General features: G+C 41.0%; 1 protein-coding gene across 1 annotated transcript in view; it reads right to left on the bottom strand.

Moving 5' to 3' along the window:
- Positions 1-7,403: 7,403 nt before the first annotated feature.
- LOC140365334 (uncharacterized) overlaps positions 7,404-21,589 on the bottom strand; it is a 32,815-nt gene continuing 18,629 nt past the window's right edge. Inside the window, exons 4-11 of the mRNA XM_072451708.1 lie at positions 15,824-15,879; positions 15,330-15,468; positions 14,416-14,543; positions 12,626-12,755; positions 10,318-10,495; positions 10,160-10,237; positions 8,538-8,781; positions 7,404-8,141 (exon numbers count right to left, since the gene is read on the bottom strand). Of these exons, the coding sequence (XP_072307809.1) occupies positions 7,417-8,141; positions 8,538-8,781; positions 10,160-10,237; positions 10,318-10,495; positions 12,626-12,755; positions 14,416-14,543; positions 15,330-15,468; positions 15,824-15,879 (1,678 nt within the window). The 3' untranslated portion in view covers positions 7,404-7,416. The remainder of the gene's footprint in view (positions 8,142-8,537; positions 8,782-10,159; positions 10,238-10,317; positions 10,496-12,625; positions 12,756-14,415; positions 14,544-15,329; positions 15,469-15,823; positions 15,880-21,589) is intronic.

A 21,589-nucleotide genomic window follows, 5' to 3' on the forward strand; every position in this document is an offset into this window, starting at 1 on the left:
AACACACATGAATCAATCCAAACACAACTTTGAGTAATCAAATAATGAGGAAACACATATAGTAACAATATTAAACGCTCATTAAACATTGACGAGAACACTGTGGCTCATCACGCACAGAAAATAGTCATTCATTAACAAGTGAATGAAGTTGACAGGAATATTGCTTCAACTCCAGCCCATGGGCCGAATCGTTAAGGGAACAAGAATATTTTACTACTATGCGACTTAGTATGTTGAAACCTTTGTTGTATGAATTTATGTGAAGGCTCCTTACAAATAAATGTATGCAAACCGCTCGGACAAATAAGGACAGGAATAATATCCTAACAGACTTATGCAAAAATATCCTCAGGACTTAAAAACAGACAATTAAAAAAAATTAACAGACAAAATGGGACAATTATTTAGCTTTATGTGCTCTAATTATTATTATTATTTTTTTCCTTTGATGCCATTCCCTTATTTTCTACTTTAATTCCTTTACTTACATTATGTTCTTTCTAGTTCTGCTGTTCTTTGTGGGGTTTTTTTTGTGTTTAAAAAAACAAATATTATTATTATGTTTCTCTGTTGTTGTTGTTGTTGTTGTTGTTGTTGTTGTTGTTGTTGTTGTTGTTGCTGCTCTGTTGTTGTTGTTGTTGTTGCTGCTCTGTTGTGGTTGTTGTTGTTATTATTATTGTTGCTGCTGCTCTGTTGTTGTTGTTGTTGTTGTTGCTGCTCTGTTGTGGTTGTTGTTGTTATTATTATTGTTGCTGCTGCTCTGTTGTTGTTGTTGTTGTTGTTGTTGCTGCTCTGTTGTGGTTGTTGTTGTTATTATTATTGTTGCTGCTGCTGCTCTGTTGTTGTTGTTGTTGTTGTTGCTGCTCTGTTGTGGTTGTTGTTGTTATTATTATTGTTGCTGCTGCTCTGTTGTTGTTGTTGTTGTTGTTATTATTATTATTATTATTATTATTATTATTATTGTGAAGCGAGAGCGGAGTGTGTTCCAGCAGAAGGCTCTGGTGCAGCTGTAAACATTGAAAGTGAACATGTCATAAATATTTAGCTGTGGTCACATGTCGGCCTTCTGAAGTTACAAACGTGCACTTGCCCTTCAGACACGCCAGCGCTCACTGCAGCGTGTGTTTGAACGCCACATCCCAGTCTCCATGAACGCATCATCATACGCCTCGTGAATCATTGAAAGGTTTTCCATATCAAGTCATAACACGGGCCACTCCGGTTTGGACACACGCTTTGTACAAAAAATGGCATTGTTTTCATTATTACAATTGACTTAAAGGTATTTGGTTTGTTTCAAGGTATGTGTGAAAGTTACAAGTCAAGACAAAGACGTTTTGGGATGTTTTTGAGAAGTTTGAAGAAAGTAAAATAAGAATAAAACTTGGCAGACGGTTTTCCTTAGGGTTTTAAACAAAGACAACATAAGTCAATCTAAACTAGAAAAAACAAGGACATATAAGGATTTCAAGGTGCTATTTTTCTTGTTATAAATAATCTTTTTTGTTGTATGTAAACTGTTTTTGACTAAATTGTTGTGGAATGATTCCTACTTAACATTAAATGTGGAAAAACTGCAACAATGTTTTTCTCCATAATACAAAATCATAAAATCTATCCCTCACTTAAAAGAGGGAACAAAAAAGTTCAGAAACCTTGGTATCATTTTAGATTAATACATTAGCTTTTAAGAGTCAACTAATAAAGGTTTGCTATGCACTAGAATATCCATCCATCCATCCATTTTTTACCGCTTGTTCCCTTTTGGGGTCGCGGGTGACTGAAGCCTATCCCAGTGACTTCGGGCCTTAGGCGGGGTACACCCTGGACAGTGGCCAACTCGTCGCAGGGCCAACACTAAAATATAATTTGTCTAAATTAGGGTGCATTCACTGACAACCCAAAGAGTCAAAACATATATAAAGAGAGGGGTTTCAACAAAACCATCCCCTGCTCCTCCTGAAATGGACCTCCACAAGATTCAGGTGAAGAATAAGGATGACATCAAGAGCCTAGAGTTGAGCCACGTTTGAAGAAAAACAACACCAAAGTCAGAGGAAGCTACAGAGAGACACACCTTCACCCTGGTCACTAAAAAAGAAGCAGCAGCTTATGACTAGAGAGAGGAGTTCACTCTAAACAGCCAAAACATCTCCAAAGCTGCTCAGCAAGAATCTGAGCAAGAAAAGCAGCAAATCTTTCAAAAGAGTTGAGAGAGATATGAGATCATCAGGAAGAACTACAGAGGCTCAAAGAGGAAACAGTTGCACCGGGGCAGCTCTCTGAGAAGCTTAAACTTCAAATGGGACTGAAGGGTGAAAGTAGTCACGCGCTGAAGCAGCAAGTTGCTCAAATTAAGTTCGAAATTGAGCAGATGAGGACAGCCCAAATGGGAGAAGGAGAAAGGTTGGCACCACCATCAAACATCTCAAAAGGCCATGCAAGGAAAGAACATGTTAGCAGCCGCAAAAAAGTAACACTATTGCATCACTATAATTTTAATGCTAAAATAATGTTCCAAATGCTGTCTACAGCAGCTTTCCTCGCCTGGAGTGAGCGCGCCTGGACACTGAGTGCACATGACTCACGCCACTCACTCAACTCAACACTGGTGTGTGAAGATCAATCATCCTCAAACAAACTCCGCTCTCCTTCGTGTTTCCAAACACTTGTGCAATCCTCCGCTGTGTCTCTTTTCCTTCTCCTCTCACCTCACTTTGCTATTGTCTGTTCAGGTCTCAATAGAAGCGATCTGGTTAGTTATTCCTTACAAAAACTACTCCAAACTATTTCCACAGTGTGTCCCATGGGGACAGATCGAGCTGTACCATTTTGTGTTCAAAAAGTGGCTGTAGTCTGAAAAGAGCTGACTGTGGCTGTAAATGAGCTCAGAGCACTGGTACTTGGTCTGGGAGTGCGCTGTATGTAGCTTCGGCTTAATAATCACAATTATAATGGTAAAATAATAAAATATAATGCTTTTGTTTCTGAAAAAAAATAACTGTTGCCATAAAGGAAAAAGGCTCTTGACAACATGCAGATAGAGTGTGGCCCACTGCAGCCCACCCTCAGAGTGTGTGAGACAAGAGGGTATCTGAGACAGAAACCAAGGCTTGCCTCCCTGCTCTCATCCCCCATCTCACCACCCTCTTCAACCAGTCTTTATCCCTCGGCCATGTTCCTTCCATCTACAAACTGGCCTCCATCACCCCCATCCTCAAAAAACCCACCCTAGACTCCGCCAACCTCTCCAACTACCGCCCCATCTCCAACCTGCCGTTCCTCTCAAAAACGCTGGAACGCATCGTCGCCGCCCAACTTCACACCCACCTCCAGTCAAACAACCTCTATGAACCCCTCCAATCTGGCTTCCGCCCACTTCACAGCACTGAAACAGCCCTGGTCAAAGTACTCAACGATCTCCTCACCTCTGCAGACTCCGGGGCCCTCAACATCCTGTTACTTTTGACACTATAAACCATTCCATCCTCCTACAAAGGCTGCGCCAACTGGGTGTTGAGGGCTCTGCACTTGACTGGCTCACATCCTACCTCACCAACAGGCAAGAGTTCATTTCCCTCTCCGGTCACTCATCCACCCTCTCCCCAGTAACGCAGGGGTCCCCCAGGGCTCAGTCCTCGGCCCCCTCCTCTTCATCTGCTACATCTTCCCCCTTGGTCACATCCTCCGCCAACTCAACCTGGACTTTCACTGCTACGCTGACGACACCCAGATATACCTCACCACCAAATCCACCCAAAACCCTCCCCTCAGCCACATTGAAACCTGCATCTCTACAATAAAATCATGGCTCACTCTCAACTTCCTCAAACTGAACAGTGACAAAACAGAGCTCCTCCTCATTGGCACCAAATCCACTCTCAATAAAACTGGTCCCTTTTCACTCAGCATCGACACCTCGACCATCACCCCCTCTACCCTGGTACGCAATCTCGGTGTCATCATGGACCCCACCCTCTCCTTCACTCCCCATGTCAGCCACATCGTCAAGACCTCATACTTCCACCTCCGCCGCATCGCCAAAATCCGACACTGCCTCACCCTCCCCGCTGCTGAATCCCTCATCCATGCCTTCATCTCCTCCCGCCTTGACTACTGCAACTCCCTCCTCACTGGCATCTCCTCCCATTCCCTCCACAGACTCCAAATGGTCCAAACCTCCGCTGCCCGCCTCCTCACCCACACCCGGTCCCGTGATCACATCACTCCCGTTCTCCGCTCTCTCCACTGGCTCCCCATCAAGCAGCGCATAAACTTTAAAATACTCCTCCTCACCTTCAAAGCTCTTCACCACCTTGCCCCCCCCTACCTGTCTGACCTCCTCATCCCCCACCGCCCCACCCGAGCTCTCCGATCCTCCTCCTCTCTCACCCTGACTGCACCAACATCCCGACTCAAATTTTTTGGCGACAGAGCATTCTCCCGAACAGCACCCCGACTCTGGAACTCCCTCCCCCAACCTGTCCGCCACTCTCCCTCACTCACAACATTCAAATCCCGCCTAAAAACATACCTCTTCACCCAAGCCTATGACCTCCCCTACCCCTAGCCTCCTCTACCCCATTGCCTACTCTTCTACCCCCTGTTACATCCCCATCTTTTTCTCTCTACTTCTTCTGTCTTGTTCATTTTATCTGTATATTAATGTGTATTGTACGTGTTGTCCCCCCTGTCTGTAAATACCCCCCCTTTTTTATATATGTTCAGCGTCTTTGGGTCACTGAAAAGCGCTATATAAATAAAAGTTATTATTATTATTATTATTATTAGAAAGGTTGGGAATGACAGAGATAACATTGTCAAAATTAAGCTTATTATAAATATAAATAAAACAATATATAATATATGGTTTGTAACAAGAGAAGAAGAGAGTTAGAGAAGCAGGGCAAAGACATAACATGAAACAGATCAAATTTGACCCATAATTGCCTATTCATTTAAAAATAATTTCATATTTGTTGTGGTTTTTGACAGTCCATTGGGCTGGTTTTATTTTGTGGACCTGACAATACTGGTCCCCCTACAGAAAATTTAGATTGTGTGTATTCTGGTGCATTTTAGCAGGTTATTGCTCTTTCACTTGAACATGAAGTGATTGTATGTGTCCCCTGGCCCAGCCCCTGAATTACACTGCTCTGCCCCTGTGGACTGTGGCTCCAGCCTCCAGATTACACACAGCAATTTAATTTTCTCTTTCTCTGTGGTGCTAAAAACGTCATGTTGAATGTTCAAATTGAAAAAGTAACACTCACCAAATTACACTTGTAGAGGTGCAAATGGAACAGCCATCTCAATTTTAGATTTTTGAGTTCGATTGTAATAAAACAAGCATTTTGCATCTTAACGTGTGGAGAACATGTCTGTGTCATCACTGACCTTGAGTTCTGTGTGAGCTGATTTACCTGTGTCTGGCTCCTCCACGTCTGGCTCAGGGAGAGAGAGAGGATGCAAAGGAAAGACGTAAACTCCCAGTTCATTTGAAATTATTATTAGTTGTAGTAGGTGGATTCATTTGTTAAAATGCATCATTGCTCTAGTGCAGATTCTACATGTTCTCACCAGTTATAAGATGTCATGAGCTTCTTCAGACTGACACAAAATCATAGTCCAAATTAAGCTTCATTACATTTCAATACGCAACATTTTTAATATGCGTAGACGTGGGACAGTTGATAAATAGATGCCGGGGGGCGGGGCAGGCTCAGAGAATGCTCCCTAGTATACGGCGTATACCTGCGTATCACTTAGACTGCACCTCTTGTCTCGGCACTGCAAAAGAACTGCAGATACTCCGGTACAAAGGGTCTCTTCAATGTTTTCTTTGATTAATGGTCCCTGTGTTTAAAAAACAACAACTAAATAAACTAAACTACGTATTAAAAAGGTACATGTCTATATAATAATACAAATAATAATAATATAATAACATATTGAAAAGTCAAATAATCCGAGAATAACGTTTCTGAATTCTTTTGATCTCTTTTTTATGGAGTGTGTAAACTAATAGCAGTTGCATAATGCTTAAGTAGTTTGTTTTGATCAGGTTGTAACAAAAGGCAGGCACCATGAGACCTCGATAGCATCACAACATGAACAGTATCCGGTGGCTTTAATTGTGCCTCGATTGGAAACAGTGTCTCTCGGAGCTTATCCCGATTAACTTACTGTTAGCGGGCGTCTCTTCTTAAGTGTAATGCTTTTGTTTGTGTCCCGTAGAGTCGGCGTGTGTGTCAGAGGTAACTGGAGTGTGGGCGCGCTCGGTTCAATCTGTCCTCGTACAGCAGCACCCATGCAAAGAATCGGGTGACAACGGCTGAAATATTAAAACGCCTTCAAAAAGTGGCAACCAGATTCCTCCATGTGTTTGTGGCAGCGCTCAATATTAATGAAAGAGAGACAGTGACATAATGAGCAGAGGGCACAGGGACAGGTGCTTATGGGAACAATCAAGGGCATGTCATTGGGGAAATAACATTATAGACCATTGCACACAAGGACTAAGCTATTTCTCTCATGTGTTCTTCAATTGTAATTACCTTTCTAATTCTTTTTTGGCTTGAGAATTCCCAATCTCGACTGATCCCGGACGCTAAGCAAGGACGGGTCTCGTTACTCGGATGGGAGGCCAAACGCTTTGACAATACTTAAGTCCGGCAGAACCTATATATTCTGTCTCCCCTGTTTTAAATGTGTGTGATTGACAGGCAGATTAACCAATCAGAGAAACGCATGTTCCGTTTGTGTCTAAACAAACGAGGTGACTTACGAGTGAAAAAAGAAAAGAAAAAAACATGGATTTTGGCAGAATCAGAAAGATAAGCAGTAGCTAATATATAGGCTGTGGCTCTGATGGATTTGAGAAGACTAATGTGTGAAATCACTGACTATATTGTCCTGAAAAAATATCAAATAAATACAGACCAGAAATATAAACGGACTTCTTTGTATATGTTTTTTACTGTGTGAATAAAAAATCCAGATAGTAGTGTATACAAAAGGTTCATGTGCCTTCTGCACTTCACATTATAACAAAAGTAACAAACCCCATTGTTCAAATTTGGCACCATGTAAAGGCCAGTCACGATAATTACTATAACGTTTGATAAATAAAAGACAGAACAATAGTTGTGGGGCCCAATATCTATCCTTATTGTAGTATGATAAGATCTGAGCTGTGGAATGTTCAGTATGGAACTTCAATGATTCATTTTCCTGTGTTGAATATTGTATATTTAGTGTTTATTGGGATTATCGGGATCCAAAGTTATGGTGCAGTTTCAATACCATCGTTTATCGTGATCTTTTCTTGTATCAGAACGCATTATCGTGACAGGGCTGATGCTGTGCTTTGTGACCCTTTGGCCGGGGCGTGTCCTCAGGCCCACGTGAGGCTCAGTAGTCCATGCTGTGCAGCCGGTTCTTGCGCTCTCGTTTCTGCAGCGCTGGAGGGAGCAGGGGCAGGTTCAGGTTGGTCAGTCCTCGCTGCAGACTGGCTCTTAACTGCACAGAGTTCCTTTTCACCGCTCCTCCGGCTCCGACCCGATCCCCAGCCACGCCCATCCCTCCTGCCACCGACAGCTCCCTCCGCTTGCCCCTGTCCTGCCGCAGACTCTTAAAGACCAGCGTGTGGTGTCTTGGGGGGAACACGGCCGGCGGTTTGGACCCGCTCACCAGCAGCCCCGGCGGTCCCGGCCGCGTTAACCACGTCATCTTCCTGCCGTGAGTGTCCTTGAGGCCGATGTTCCTCAAACGCGGCAGAGGAGAAGGCGCGGTCTCCATGTGCTCTCTGTCTGTGGGGAGTGGCTCCGCGTCCACAATCATCCGCGGCGACGCCGGACTGGGATCGGTGGTGTAAAACGTCTGCAGCTTCTCGACGGGCAGGTGATGGGGGAGGTCGTCCCGGTGCCGGTCGTCCTGGAAACACTCGGAGGCGGGGTCGGCGGTCGCCCCGTCGGATCGCGTGGTCCTGAGCAGGTGGGCATGGCGGGCGGGCCGCGTGGTGCTGCTGGTCCGGACTGGGTCGGAGGGCACCTGGCAGGGGGCGGAGTCACACAGCTGAGAGGCGGAGCTTTTGGGAGGAGACAGGTGCACCAGCTCACGCTCTCTGAACACTGACACTGCAAAAAAACATCCAGACATATGGAAAAGATTGGATGGAGAAACAACAAATCTGGGAAATTGTGTCACAAAATTGTGTTAAATGAAAATAAAATACATTTGCTGGATTGGATTACTCAAGTTTAAATATATTGTACTTGTGTTGTCTGTGGCCACAAACAAGAAATTTAATGTTTTGTTGTTTGTCATTGTAAAGTTTGTGCTTTTATATGAGTCTTTGTGTTACTATGTGTCGCTTGGACTAGAATAAAAATGATATAGAATAGAATGTATTTATCATTGTCAGATAAAATATGTATTTTTACTAATTTGCACTACCTACCGCAACATCACGATTAATTATAGTTTAATCATAAAAAACCCAGTTGCTAAAAAAGATAAAACAATACAGTTACCTTCAGGAAACAGTGGCTCTTTTGGCTCTAGTGTGGCGTCCAGCTCCTCCTCCAGCCCAAGAGGAGCGGGGGAGGGCACTCGCGGGGGCGCGGCGGGGGAGGCGGGGTGAGGTAGATGGGGCAGCATTGGCAGAGAGGGCGGCTGGTTCTCATCCTGTTCCTTCCCCATCTCTCTGTCCTCTGTCTGGGACGGTCTCTGCGCTCGGCTGCTCTGTCTGGGAGCTTTTACATCCGGGACGTTCTTCTGGAGAAACATAGTGTAACAAACACTGACACAATCTTTAATGGTGCACTAAATCACTTTTTGGAGATGGAGATGGTTAGTGCTTTGCTATTATTCACTTAGTTAGGCCACAGCTATTTTATTACTTGGTTTACGGATTTCTAAATGAAATATATTGCACAGGCGGACGAAATATAAATATCATTTCAATTTCAAAAGATGTTTTCTTCCGGGTTTGTTATTGTTATTTATATTGTAGAAATCAATAATCTAAGTGCGGCGGATCCGTAAACCAGGTAATAAAATAACTAAGGCCTTAATGTTGGGTTTGGTAAAGTTAGGCACAGGAGTTGGGTTAGTTTAGGAGTAACTACAGCAAATGTGTCACCTATTGACACTGTTTCGTGAGATCAACTCAGTGAAGCTAACAAGAGCCTCTGTTACTCAAGTTAGACTTTCATTGAGCTTTGTTTTAACACAATCTGACCATAAAGTGCTGTATTAGTTAAAACTACGACAGATGAGCCGATTTGTGCTGTTACAGGTCATTTTCAAATAACATAACAATCAAAAGCTCCCAGTTTGTCACACTTCCATGATTGCTCGTATTGATCTCAGCTCCTTAAATCCTCTCCATATCTTCATGTATTTGGCACAATATATATATCTCAAAGTATATGTTTGCTCATCTTCGTTGTTGAACAGTGGGTGACAGAGCAGCTCTTCTACATTGAAATGAATGGACTGCTTCCCACACAGAGGTCTGTTAGGGGGCGTTCCCATGTATGCTGACTGTATCTATAGCAACAGAAGTTCACAGAATACCATAGCAACCAGAGCAATGTGACTAAGTTACAGGACAGCTCTGTGGAGAGGCGACCGCACACTGAGCAATAAAAAGACCTATAGCGATAGGTTTGGGAAATATTGACAAAAATATGATCTCAATATTTTTGGGGGGATTAACAACCAGATGATGGTATTAGGACAGTGTAACAAATAATCCAAATAATAAATAATTCATATAATTCATATAATTCATAATTGACAAATACTTTATTAAGAATGATTCCGGCTTAATATCTTACTTGTAGTTAGGGTATCAATGAAGTTACTAAGCCTGAATCATTATTTGTTCATTATGAATTATGAAAGTTTTTCCTCATGTTTTATTAAGGCTAATTAAGGTGTAGTTATTATAACATTTTACTAAGTGCAGACATATCACTTTACACCCTCATTAGAAACCATTATTACTCATCTCTTCTTGTAGCTAAGTATAGTTTATTTATTTTGTTTTTACACATTTTAACCGACAAGAGACGTTAAAACTAAAGTTATCAACTGAAAAAAAATATATAAAATATGGCTTTAAAGCAATGAATGAATTAACTCTTACTTGTTGGCCTTTTGTTTCACTCCCATTTCTTTCTCTCCAGGTGTTCTTGCTCGGTAACGTCCAATCACTTTCTGATTTCTGTCAAAAAGCAGTCATAAAGTGATTTTAATTTAAACACATTAAAGTCTAAATATGTTTTGCCGGCTCTTTGAGTAAACCTTTATGGTCTTGGCCCCCTTCTGGCTGCGGTTGAACTTGTTGAGCAGCAGGTGATAATAGGCCATGATGGGAGACGGCCTGTTATTGGTCAATGTGTGGATGACATCAGAGAGGGAGTAGCCCATCGTGTCCGTCATGTAGGTCAGCACGGACGAGTTTAGGTCCTCAGGGCACAACCTGCACAAAAGAAAGAACATTCATGAAATAGAGGACTGAAGTTAAGCTGGGGTACCTGATTTCCTAATCGCAAAAGGAAGAAGTGGGCATTTAAATCTATCTAATGCGTCCCTAGCTCTTACGAAGCCTGTGTAAATACATGTATTCATTTTCAAGTGCACAGCTTTAGAACTGCTTTTTCAAACGGCAAAGTGAAACTGGGGTGGACCACCCAGGCGTAACCAATCAGAGCGCTGATTTTGGCTCTTACTTCCTGGTTGACAAGAGATAAAATACTTTAGTTTTAGCCGCAGACAGAACTCAGCGGTCTCATTTAGTCACAAAGTGCTGCTTTTTCAATGTACTTTTTGGGAGAAAACACAAAATTCACTCATTTACAAAAACAAAGTCAGAAACTTCAGCTTTAAGAGTGTGAGAGTAAATGGATTTGATATAAAAGGTGCAAGTGACAAAATAATACAGATTATTTCATAAAGATAATAAAACAAAACATGTTTATATGACAGTTGTAACACAGTATTAAACATTTCGCTATAATATTATGGCTGTGAAAAGCAAAGGAAACTACACATAGAGCATGAATCTTGGCTCTGTGTTGCATACAACAATAAGACATTACACTTGTAAACACTGTTACTAATACTAATAGCCTAGACCGTAAGTTACAGCACTGTGGAGTCGACTAATGAACTTGCTCTTACAAACGAAAAAGACATGGCAGACATTGTCAAAACGATTCGTCTCTCTGTGTATCTGACTCAAACTGCACACAAGAGTTTAACTACAACACAGGATTCAAAGTACTCGGTGAAGAGGTGAAGACAGATTCAACTAATCAATTCAATTCTAAATGTTCAGAAAACTCATATAACACCTTCTCATTTCTGCTGTTGTCCCATATAAATCTGTACAGTCTTAAATAAAATAAGTCAAAAATAAGTATATTAGTTGACAAATTTGGCCGCTAAGACGTCATTAACCGATTAATCGACTAAACGACTAACTGCCCGATAAGCACTGAAAGCTTGTCAATGCGTTTAAGAGAAAAAATATTATGTGTCATTGCAGCTGAATTTCCCCCCCCTCCAGAAATTTGGGGAAAAGCAAAAAAAATAAGAACAAAAGGTTTGGGGAATATTGTGTTAGAAAAATACAGTGAGACTTAGGTATAAATGATTAAGTTTAGCATTTATAAAGATGGTCATAATATTAGTAGACTATGACATGGTGTAGCCTAATGTACTGAATGTAATAAAGAGTAAAGTATTGTGGCGGGGACAAAGGGCAGTTTGAGTGTGGTGGGAGAACATGTTACGGCTGGAGCCGACTCTAATACACAAAACTCAACCACAGGAATTTTCATTTTGCTTGAGAAATTCTCAGTCGTTTCCTCTTCGCTCCCGCGTCCTGTCGAGTGATGTGGCTGAACTTACTGGTCTTCATATGTAGTGGATTATTTTTTGTTTTTTTTTCTTCTTAACTCTCTTATTTCGGTGTGTAAAAAAGTACTTGTCTGTACTTCCAAATTGGTTGTTTTTAGTTTATGTCACTTGCTAATGTTCTGATACATCTCACAGAAAACACACAGGCATTTCATTCAAACAAACGTCAAAAAATAACAGCAATTAGCCTAATCCGTCATGTTTTCTGCAGTTTATGTACTAAAATGAGATCTTATAGACTATATAAAAAAGTAAATAAACATTTAGTATTTAGCATTTAAAAAGTCCATCGGATTAACGTAGCAAACTGGAAATTCTATGACACAATAAAAAAGTTCTATTTACTATATATTTCCAATTGTTAATCTCATTTCAGTAAGTTTTAACCTTCAAAAAATATTATTATTTTACATGTGGGACAGTTGTGTTAGTTGGACTGTGTTGAGAATGGATCGCATTGAACTACTTTATTCATAGTTTAGCATCATTTTAAATCTGGTTTAGTCTCTTTTTAGACCAGGTTGTGCCCAAATGTAGGCCTCATAAAGTCAGAGTTTAGTTTACAGTTTGGTTTGAGATTCACTGATCTATACTAGAGATTTAACAAATAAACAAATACTTCAGACCAAACCAGTCACATGTGGTATTTTGTGCATTTTGTGTATCTTCTGTACTTCTTGTGGCTGACCTGTTCTTGAGCGTGTACAGGGCCTTCTTGACGTAGCCCTCGTTGACCCATCGCTCTTCCATGGCGGCTCTGATGCTCGGACGTTTGGCCGGATCCGGCTCCAACAGAGACAACACGAACGACACGGCGCCTGTAACAGTCAAATGATACTTTAAGAACAAGCTTTGAGGCTAACCTTTTTCAACACTTTAATAATTCATGTTTGGAGTCTGATAAGACACGACAATTTATCAAATATACCTTGCCCTCCTCTCCATTTCCACTTCACCGCTGCTCTTTATTTTTTTATTTTTTTATTTTTTATTTATTTAAAAAAATTAAACGGCAATGCAAGTAGGATATTTTTAACCGGAAATAAATCATATGTAAATAATATTGATAATAATATCAAGTAAAATATGAATCCGCAAATATTATATACTATATTTTATTTATTTATTTATTTATTTATTTATGTATTTATGTGTTTATGTATTTATGTATTTATGTATTTATGTATTTATTTATTTATTTATTTAGTTAGTTAGTTAGTTAGTTAGTTAGTTATTCAAGCAAGTCAGTAAATACAAATGAGTACATGTCAGAAATTATAATATTAAAGATCATAGATAGAACAGTATCAGACAAAAGCATAACGTCTTCCTTAATATTTGCACCGTTTAAAATGTATGATTTTATTTATTTTGTATTGACAGTGATAATAATATGGCACATTCCTATTCTCAGAATGCCTTTTTTCGCTTCCTTCTTATTGAAATGCTGGTCCTTTATCTTGCATTTTCAACATGTGTTTTCCTCTTGGAGAAATAGTAAAGAGTTCATATTCATGTCATCTCATAAATAAAGTTTGTATTCAAAAGCGGCAGCAGCAGACGCTCGGATCTGGGCTGATGCAGCGACAGTTTTAGCTGAACCTGTTTGTGTTTCCCAAAGACACATGAGCCTTGTTTGTTTGTGCTCGAGAGCAGCCAGACACAGAGACAAGCTCCACAGTCACACTAACTCTGATTCTGATACTGAGACCGAGACTGGGACTGGAACTGGGACTGACACAGAGTCAAGCTCAACAGTCACACAAACTCTGACACTGAAGCCAAAACTGATCAAGATGGAGACAATAAGAGGAAAATAATATATATTTCAAACAGTTAATTTGCAAAAACATCTAAACATCAAATATCTTGAAAAAGACATATTTGACATATTTTGACTTAGTGGAACTTTTATTTTAATTTAAATGTGCTGTGATTTTGTTTCTTTTGATGTTTAGATGATGTCTACCCGTGTTCTTATTTAGATTTTCACTCTTTGATCGTGTTGTGTTGTTGCTTTTTAAAAACAGTGTGTTGTCTGTTGCTCTCATGTGGTCTGTGTTTCCTAAAAACACTGTCACACATCTCGTTTGAATTCATGAATGATTTGCACATTGGGCTTCTTTCCCCCCAAGGTGCTTTTATACTGCAAATGGAAAATAAATTGAAAACCTTTAATGAGTCTCAGAACAATAATTTTAGGTCTGCACAATATGAAAATGGTTCTGATAACAGACATTTTCTAATTTTACAGTAAAAGATGATAAAAAAAAATTAAAATAGAAAAAAAGCAGTGTAAATAATAGTTGTTCCTTACAATTCTTCTTCTAGCAAATCATCCCTTTAAACTTCAAGTGTTCTATCCAACATTTCAGTCAACATTTAAAAATCATTTCAAAACACTATTTGTTATTTGATTTGTTATTCTCTGTATTTGAGTGTGATGCTTTCATGTGTCTGGAGCGTGAACCATGTGACCTTTGCTGACGTCACTGGGGATGCTGCTGATCTCGCCATTGATCATTTTCTGATGCAGGTGTTTGATGTTGAACGGCTCCACGGTGAAAGGCAGCGAGCCGGTCAGCATCGCAAACGCACTCACGCCTCTGGAAACACAACATTAAACGTGTGAAAAGATGGAGTTACAAGGGGAAAACATGGATGAACTTACAGCAACATGAATATAAAGTATAGTATGAGGAACAAAAGGTTAGTGTCCAAAGAAATTGGTCTAAATTCTTTCCCTAACACTTAAAAGCCCTATATTTACTTCATAATGTTCAAAACAAAACTATACTAATGTCATAAGTCAACATGTGATTCACTCAGTGTAAAAGAACCAGTAAAGTTGAACTCAAAAGTGTCTGTGTTTTGTATTTTAGGATTTATTTTTAAAAGGACACTGTCTTATTTAGATTTTTTAACGATTAACTTGGCAGGGGAGAACATTACAAGCTAATCCTGAATCGTGTCAATCACAACAACATTAAATGTACAAACTCCAACAATATAGAGGCCATAGAAGAGCTCGAGGTGTAAAAGACGTCTCAGTGGTTAAAGTCTGTTGTGTCGTACCCCTGGATTTTACTTAAATAAAACATGGAAAAGATTAAATTAATGATTTAATTCATACAAAATGCCTCATAAACTCATAATTATAAAAGGCAGGACTAAAAGATGACATGATGGGTCAAAATAATGGATTGAAAATGTGATTTATTTCAATACAGTTTAACGACTCTTCCCACCATTTTTGCTTCATTTTAGCAGATTTTTTTAATAATAGTATTTTAACATGTCATGGTTAGTGACATTTGGCCTGATTTGTAAATGTGCAGTTTATTTACAGCAGTCAGGAGTCATACGTGCGACTTCACAGCTCTGACACTTACACTGACCACACGTCGACTTTAGGGCCGTACTTCCTGTGAGCGAGCAGCTCCGGGGCCGCGTAGGCCGGACTCCCACACTGAGTGTTCAGCAAGTCCAACGACAGGGACTCTGGTTTTAGAGTGTTACTCAGACCAAAGTCTGTCACAGAAATGTACAGAAGTGACGGGAAAGAAATGTCAGTGGCAGAAAGTACACAGAAATACAAATATCTACTTAAAATGACAAGAAGAAGTACAGATTTAGACATAACAAATGTATTCACCTTTTTCTGACTTGTTTCAATAAAATACAATGGCTAACAAACAAACAAACAAACAAACAAACAAACAAACAATTGTATTTCTTAATTTTCTGCTTGTGGGCTAAGAATAAAACGTGGCATATTAATTGAAACGAGCCAGAAATGTCATGAAACTATAAAACTGGACATTTTAAGTAAAATAAATATGTCTTTATTTATTGTGGTGAAAGTATTTGCATTGAAATGACATACCCACTATCTTGATATTATTATGTTCATCCAGGAGGAAGTTTTCTATCTTCAAATCCCTTCAAAAAGATGATAAAAGATTATAATATCATAATCATAATGTTAGATAATAGTGAAAGTCACACATACTGCCTATAACAACTGAATACACTTCAACAGTTGTAGTCATGTGATACAAGTCTCATGTTTCACTCTCTGTCCACCGCAGCAGCAGAACCATCAGCCTCCACCACTTTCCCTTCAAATCCTTTCCATCATCAGAGAAATCTCATCTCTTTCTGATCGAAGCACCAAAGTGTCTCTTGTGTCTCTTTTGGTTGAATTACACTGTGTCACTTTTCTGGAGGGTTCGTCTCCTGCTTTGCCTGGAATTCTGTTTTATCTATTGTGCATTTATTCAGTTTTGCAGTTTGTTCTTAATGCTGGAAAACACCTTGAAAAACAGATTTTTACTATAAAATTGTATAATAACTACACGTTAATTTGCCTTAATAAAGCACAGACCAATAGATTTAATTAATAATGAACACATTGTCTATTATCAATAATTCAGGCTGACTACTTCATTAGAAAGTTAGGATATAGTAGTTACCAAACCTGAATAATCCTTAATAAATCACATGTTCATTATGAATTCAAGGGGCTGTTCCTAAGTTTTTTATATGTAATAAAACTGTTTTGAGATCAAAATGAGACGACTGTGTTCTGTCTGCATCAGGAAGTGCGCTGTTAGTAAGTTAAGGTTTGTCATCTTTATTGTGAGAGTAAACTCCGCTCTGGCTTGGCAAAGTGGTGAAAAGCACTTATAAACTCATCTCGGTGAATGTTTACTATGCTTGAGTAAAAGAGCGGCACGTTCGGACCACTGCAAACTGTTTAAAATGGTCTGTATTTCACACTGGGACTGAGTAAAATCAGATTGTTTTAATGCAGAAAGATGAATTTGATGTCATACTGTGGAACATTCCAGTCAAAGCAGTAGCGTTAGCGTGAAGACAAGAAGCACTGTTCTTTTTTAAACATTCTGGTGTGGCTTCTGAGTGTCACATAGCTACACTTTTACTTCAAAAATGCTCTGAAACATGCGTGTGCAGTACGTTTATGAGCGAGTGAATTACTGGCTCCGAAGTCACAAAACCTTCATTTGTCTTGGGCAGAAGTCAAGCTTTTGAAAGACGTCTTATTTGCAAAATCCCTGCGTGGAGCTGGTTTATTTTGGCCTGTCATTTCCTTTTAAAGCTATATTAAACCAAACCGAAAATCTCAGTTAATCTCATTCACCTGGAAAAGTCCCCCAAACCACCCACCATCCGCACTAAACCGTAAGACTATCAAACTAAATGAAAATCTGTGGTCGAGAAGAACAGAGATCCCCTATAAAGTCGGCACATGTTTTTTAGTGCTCCTTTTTTAATCTGGGAATGCTCACAGACGCTCGAAAAGGACTCTGAGAGCGCAGACAATGTCATACAAGAGCAAAACTATAAAAATGTGGGTGGCGGAAAGCGAAGAATTTCCATTTATTTGGCGTTTAATCTCAACTTTGGGAGCCGTATCTTGAGGGACTTCATTAGAGAGGAAGCGCACGATGTCCTGATGATGTGCGAACCGTGGCGCCGGCGCAGGATGATGACCTCATTGCCTGTTAATCACATTTCCACCTCGGGGGAAGCCAGAGCGTTAAAACAAAAAGCCGAGCAAACCGCCTGCGTGAATACCGGACTCCCGACACCTCCGCGCACTAAAAACGCCATGACGAAAACGCTCAGACTTCCACAACGCAGCGTGGCACATGTGTTTGGCTCTGGCGGTTTGTCCTCGGAGTGCCATTAATGCCCCGAAAACTGCCCCTCAGTCTCAGCGTGTGCGTGTGCATGTATGGATTTAACATACGAGGGGCAGCTAAACGGCTACTGCTCAGGTTGGCTTGGGTCGCCCCGGGACCGGCTGGCAAAAGAAACATGTGGGTTTAAGCTGTCTAAAATTAAGCACATGAAATGTCATACACAATTTATTGCTGAGCTGTAATGAAAAAAGAACTGTGGGTAGTTTTCTAAGAGTTTTGAGGCGTATTATGGAAGCACAACGAGGTGGGACCACGTTACTGTTTCGCAAGTCTCAAGTAAAGTCTCAAAAGTACGCTTTGAATTTCAAGTTTTTTATATACTGATTACAGCTGGTATTTTTCGCACTTTCTACGTTTTTTAGGCCCGAGCGCCACAAGCTGGCGAGAGGCCTATTAATCTCGTAAGGCCGTGCGAAGCACGGCTGCGAAAGTGCGCACGTAGTGCGCACGAAATCGAGCGCGAAGCGCTCGCCCACTTCCAAACACTCACTAACGCACTCCTTCACTCATGCACGCCCCGTGCATACTAATTAGTAGTAGGAAAATGGAACATTACCGTTGTAAACAGGCGAAGCCCGTGCAAAAGTGCGCACTAAACGAGCACTTTACATTGAGATGACGACCGATGACCGCGAAGCGGTCGTCATCCCCATATAAAGCACTCATTTGCGCTAAGTAGCTCACGAATACGTTCCCCATCTCTTGCATGTTCCGTGCATATAAGCATGTAATGCAAAAATTGAACATTATTACTGTATAGAGGGCCAAAAACACAAAGTGGGCAGAGCCCACTCAAAATTAACGAAAGTACCCGTCAGTGACCAGGGACCCACACCATGAGGTAGGAAAGCGCGAGCGCTTTCCGAAAATGTATAGTTTATGATATTTGAAAAATGGGAAACATTGTTTTCGCATCGGAATATTATTAGGCCCGAGCCCCAGCAGGGCGGAGGGCCTATTGCTCCCGCAACGCTGCCTTTGGCAGCGTTGCAACTGTCTGACCAAACATGCGGGCGCAGCCCGCATGTTTGGTACCCCGTCGCCCCTGGCAAGTACAGTGAACCAGCCCATGCCGAAGGCATGGATCATGCATACTTACTCCTGCTATGACAGAAATAGTCAACAATTTGTGAATGGGCGTAGCCCATTCACAAATTGTTGACAACAGCAGCGCGAAGCGCTGCATTCCTCCAAAAACCCTCCTGGCATCGTCCCGTACGCGAGAATCCATGCCGCAGGCATGGGCCATGCTTGTTTCTGCTCAAATCAATGGAAGTCTATGGGGAGTGGGCGGGGCATCCCGACGGAATAGGGAGTGACGAGCGCGTAAGCGCTCGTAATGATGATTCCACCCCATGGCGGCATGGGGAAGGCTTAGAGCTTTCAAACGATGTATAATTTGTTGTTATAGTGGAAACGGCTATATTGTTTTTGCTAAAAATATTATTATTAGGCCCGAGCCCCAACAGGGCGGAGGGCCTATTGCTCCCGCAACGCTGCCGAAGGCAGCGTTGCAACTGTCTGACCAAACATGCGGGCGCAGCCCGCATGTTTGGTACCCCGTCGCCCCTGGCAAGTACAGTGAACTAGCCCATGCCGAAGGCATGGATCATGCATACTTACTCCTGCTATGACAGAAATAGTCAACAATGAGTGAATGGGCGTAGCCCATTCACTCATTGTTGACAACAGCAGCGCGAAGCGCTGCATTCCTCCAAAAACCCTCCTGGCATCGTCCCGTACGCGAAAATCCATGCCGCAGGCATGGGCCATGCTTGTATCTGCTCAAATCAATGGAAGTCTATGGGGAGTGGGCGGGGCATCCCGACGGAATAGGGAGTGACGAGCGCGTAAGCGCTCGTAATGATGATTCCACCCCATGGCGGCATCGGGAAGGCTTAGAGCTTTCAAACGATGTATCATTTGTTGTTATAGTGGAAACGGCTATATTGTTTTTGCTAAAAATATTATTATTTTTATTTTTATTATTTTTCTTGTTCTTCTTCAGCGCTTTGAACTCTAATTTGACCCCCTGAACATGCTCAAAAACTCACCAAACTTTGCCCAAAATTCAGAATCGGCGAAAAATTTTGTTTTTTCTGGGCCATTTTTTTTTTCGTTAAAAAATGGCGCGACAGCGCCACCGACAAAAGTCAAAATACATTGCGCCTATGGGAGACGCCCCGAGGTCAACTTTGTCGTAAAGCTACGAAATTCGGGACACGCATTCCTCTCGTGAGGACAAAAAAAAAAAATCATTGTGGCCACGCCCCCAGACTTACCCTATGGCTGCCATCTTCCTTCGAAAATGAAAACACGCTGTGTTAGCCATTTTGTTCACGTCAAACTTTGACGAACTCCTCCTAGGGCGTTTTGCCCACCGACTTCAAAATCGGCGTACGTCCTCTGGAAAAGTGGGGCATCTAAAGTTATCCAATTTTTTGAGATACCTTTTACGGTCTGTGTGCGGCGCAGCCGCAAAGTTGGACAACTTATTTTGGAATATTGCAGATCTAAAATTGCTCCCATTTGATCAAAACGAGTCCGATTAGGACCAAATTTGAATCAGTTGTTAAACTTTCTAGTTTGGACCAGTTTAGGATGACAAAATTGAAATGGGCGCGATAGCGCCCCCTACAGAGTGACCTTTAAATTAACATTGAAGGTCAAAAATTAGTTATACCAAAATTGTCTAAACTTTACCCAAAATTATATTTTGCCGTCCCGATCACAAAAGCCAATCACAAAAATGCCTAAATTTTTACGGCGTAGTCGTAGCGATGACAGAAACCTCCCATGTTATCCCTATGGGAAAACCGCTAAATCTCTCAAATTACCACATTTTTATGTTTTACACTTTAACAAACTCCTCCTAGTGCGTTTTGCCCACCAACCTCAAAATCGGTGTACGTCCTCTAGACAAGTGGGGCATCTAAAGTTATCCAAATTTTAAGGATAACTTTTACGATCTCTCTGCGACAGAGCCGCAAACGTTTCCCAGAATTCTGACTATTTGGCCTTCAGAGTGGCCTATAAACAATAGAGTTTTTCCAAATGACATGATATTTTGCACAAAATTCTAATTTGCCATCCTGATCATACAAGTATGAGAGCCAAAGTCATATTTTGTACGGCGTAACCGTAGCAATGACAGAAACATCCCATGTTATCCTTATGGGAAAATCGCAGAATCGCTCAAATCACCACATTTTTACGCTTCACACTTTAACAAACTCCTCCTAGGGCGATTGTCTGATCAAACTCATATTTGGGAGAAATCATCTCCACAAGCGGGGCATCAAAAGTTATCCATATTTTGATTCTAAGTGCTACGGTCTCTGTGTGGCGGACCCGCAAATATATGTCACAAATGGGAAAACAGCGAAATCTCTAAAATGACCACATTTTTACGCTTCACACTTTAACGAACTCCTCCTAGGGCGATAGCTCGATCAAGTTCATATTTGGGGAAATCATCTACACAAACGGGGTATCAAAATTTATCCATATTTTGATTTTAAGTGCTACGGTCTCTGTGCTGTGGAGCTGCAAATATACTGTCACAAATGGGAAAAACGCCAAATCCTTGAAATGTTCACATTTATGCTTCACACTTTAACAAACTCCTCCTAGTGCGTTTGGCCCACCGATCTCAAAATCGGTGTACGTCCTCTAGACAAGTGGGGCATCTAAAGTTATTAAAATTTTATTGGATAACATTTACGGTCTCTGTGCAGCTGAGCCGCAAACTTTTCGCAGAATTTGGACTATTTGGCCTTCAGAGTGGCCTATAAACAAGAGTTTTTCCAAATGACATGACATTTTGAACAAAATTCTAATTTGCCATCCCGATCATAAAAGTATGAGAGCCAAAGTCATATTTTGTACGGCGTAACCGTAGCGATGACAGAAGCATCCCATGT

Source organism: Eucyclogobius newberryi, unplaced genomic scaffold (genome assembly GCF_026437365.1).
Source record: "Eucyclogobius newberryi isolate DKJ021-1_F unplaced genomic scaffold, fEucNew1.0.hap1 SCAF_1, whole genome shotgun sequence".
NCBI lineage: Eukaryota > Metazoa > Chordata > Actinopteri > Gobiiformes > Gobiidae > Eucyclogobius > Eucyclogobius newberryi.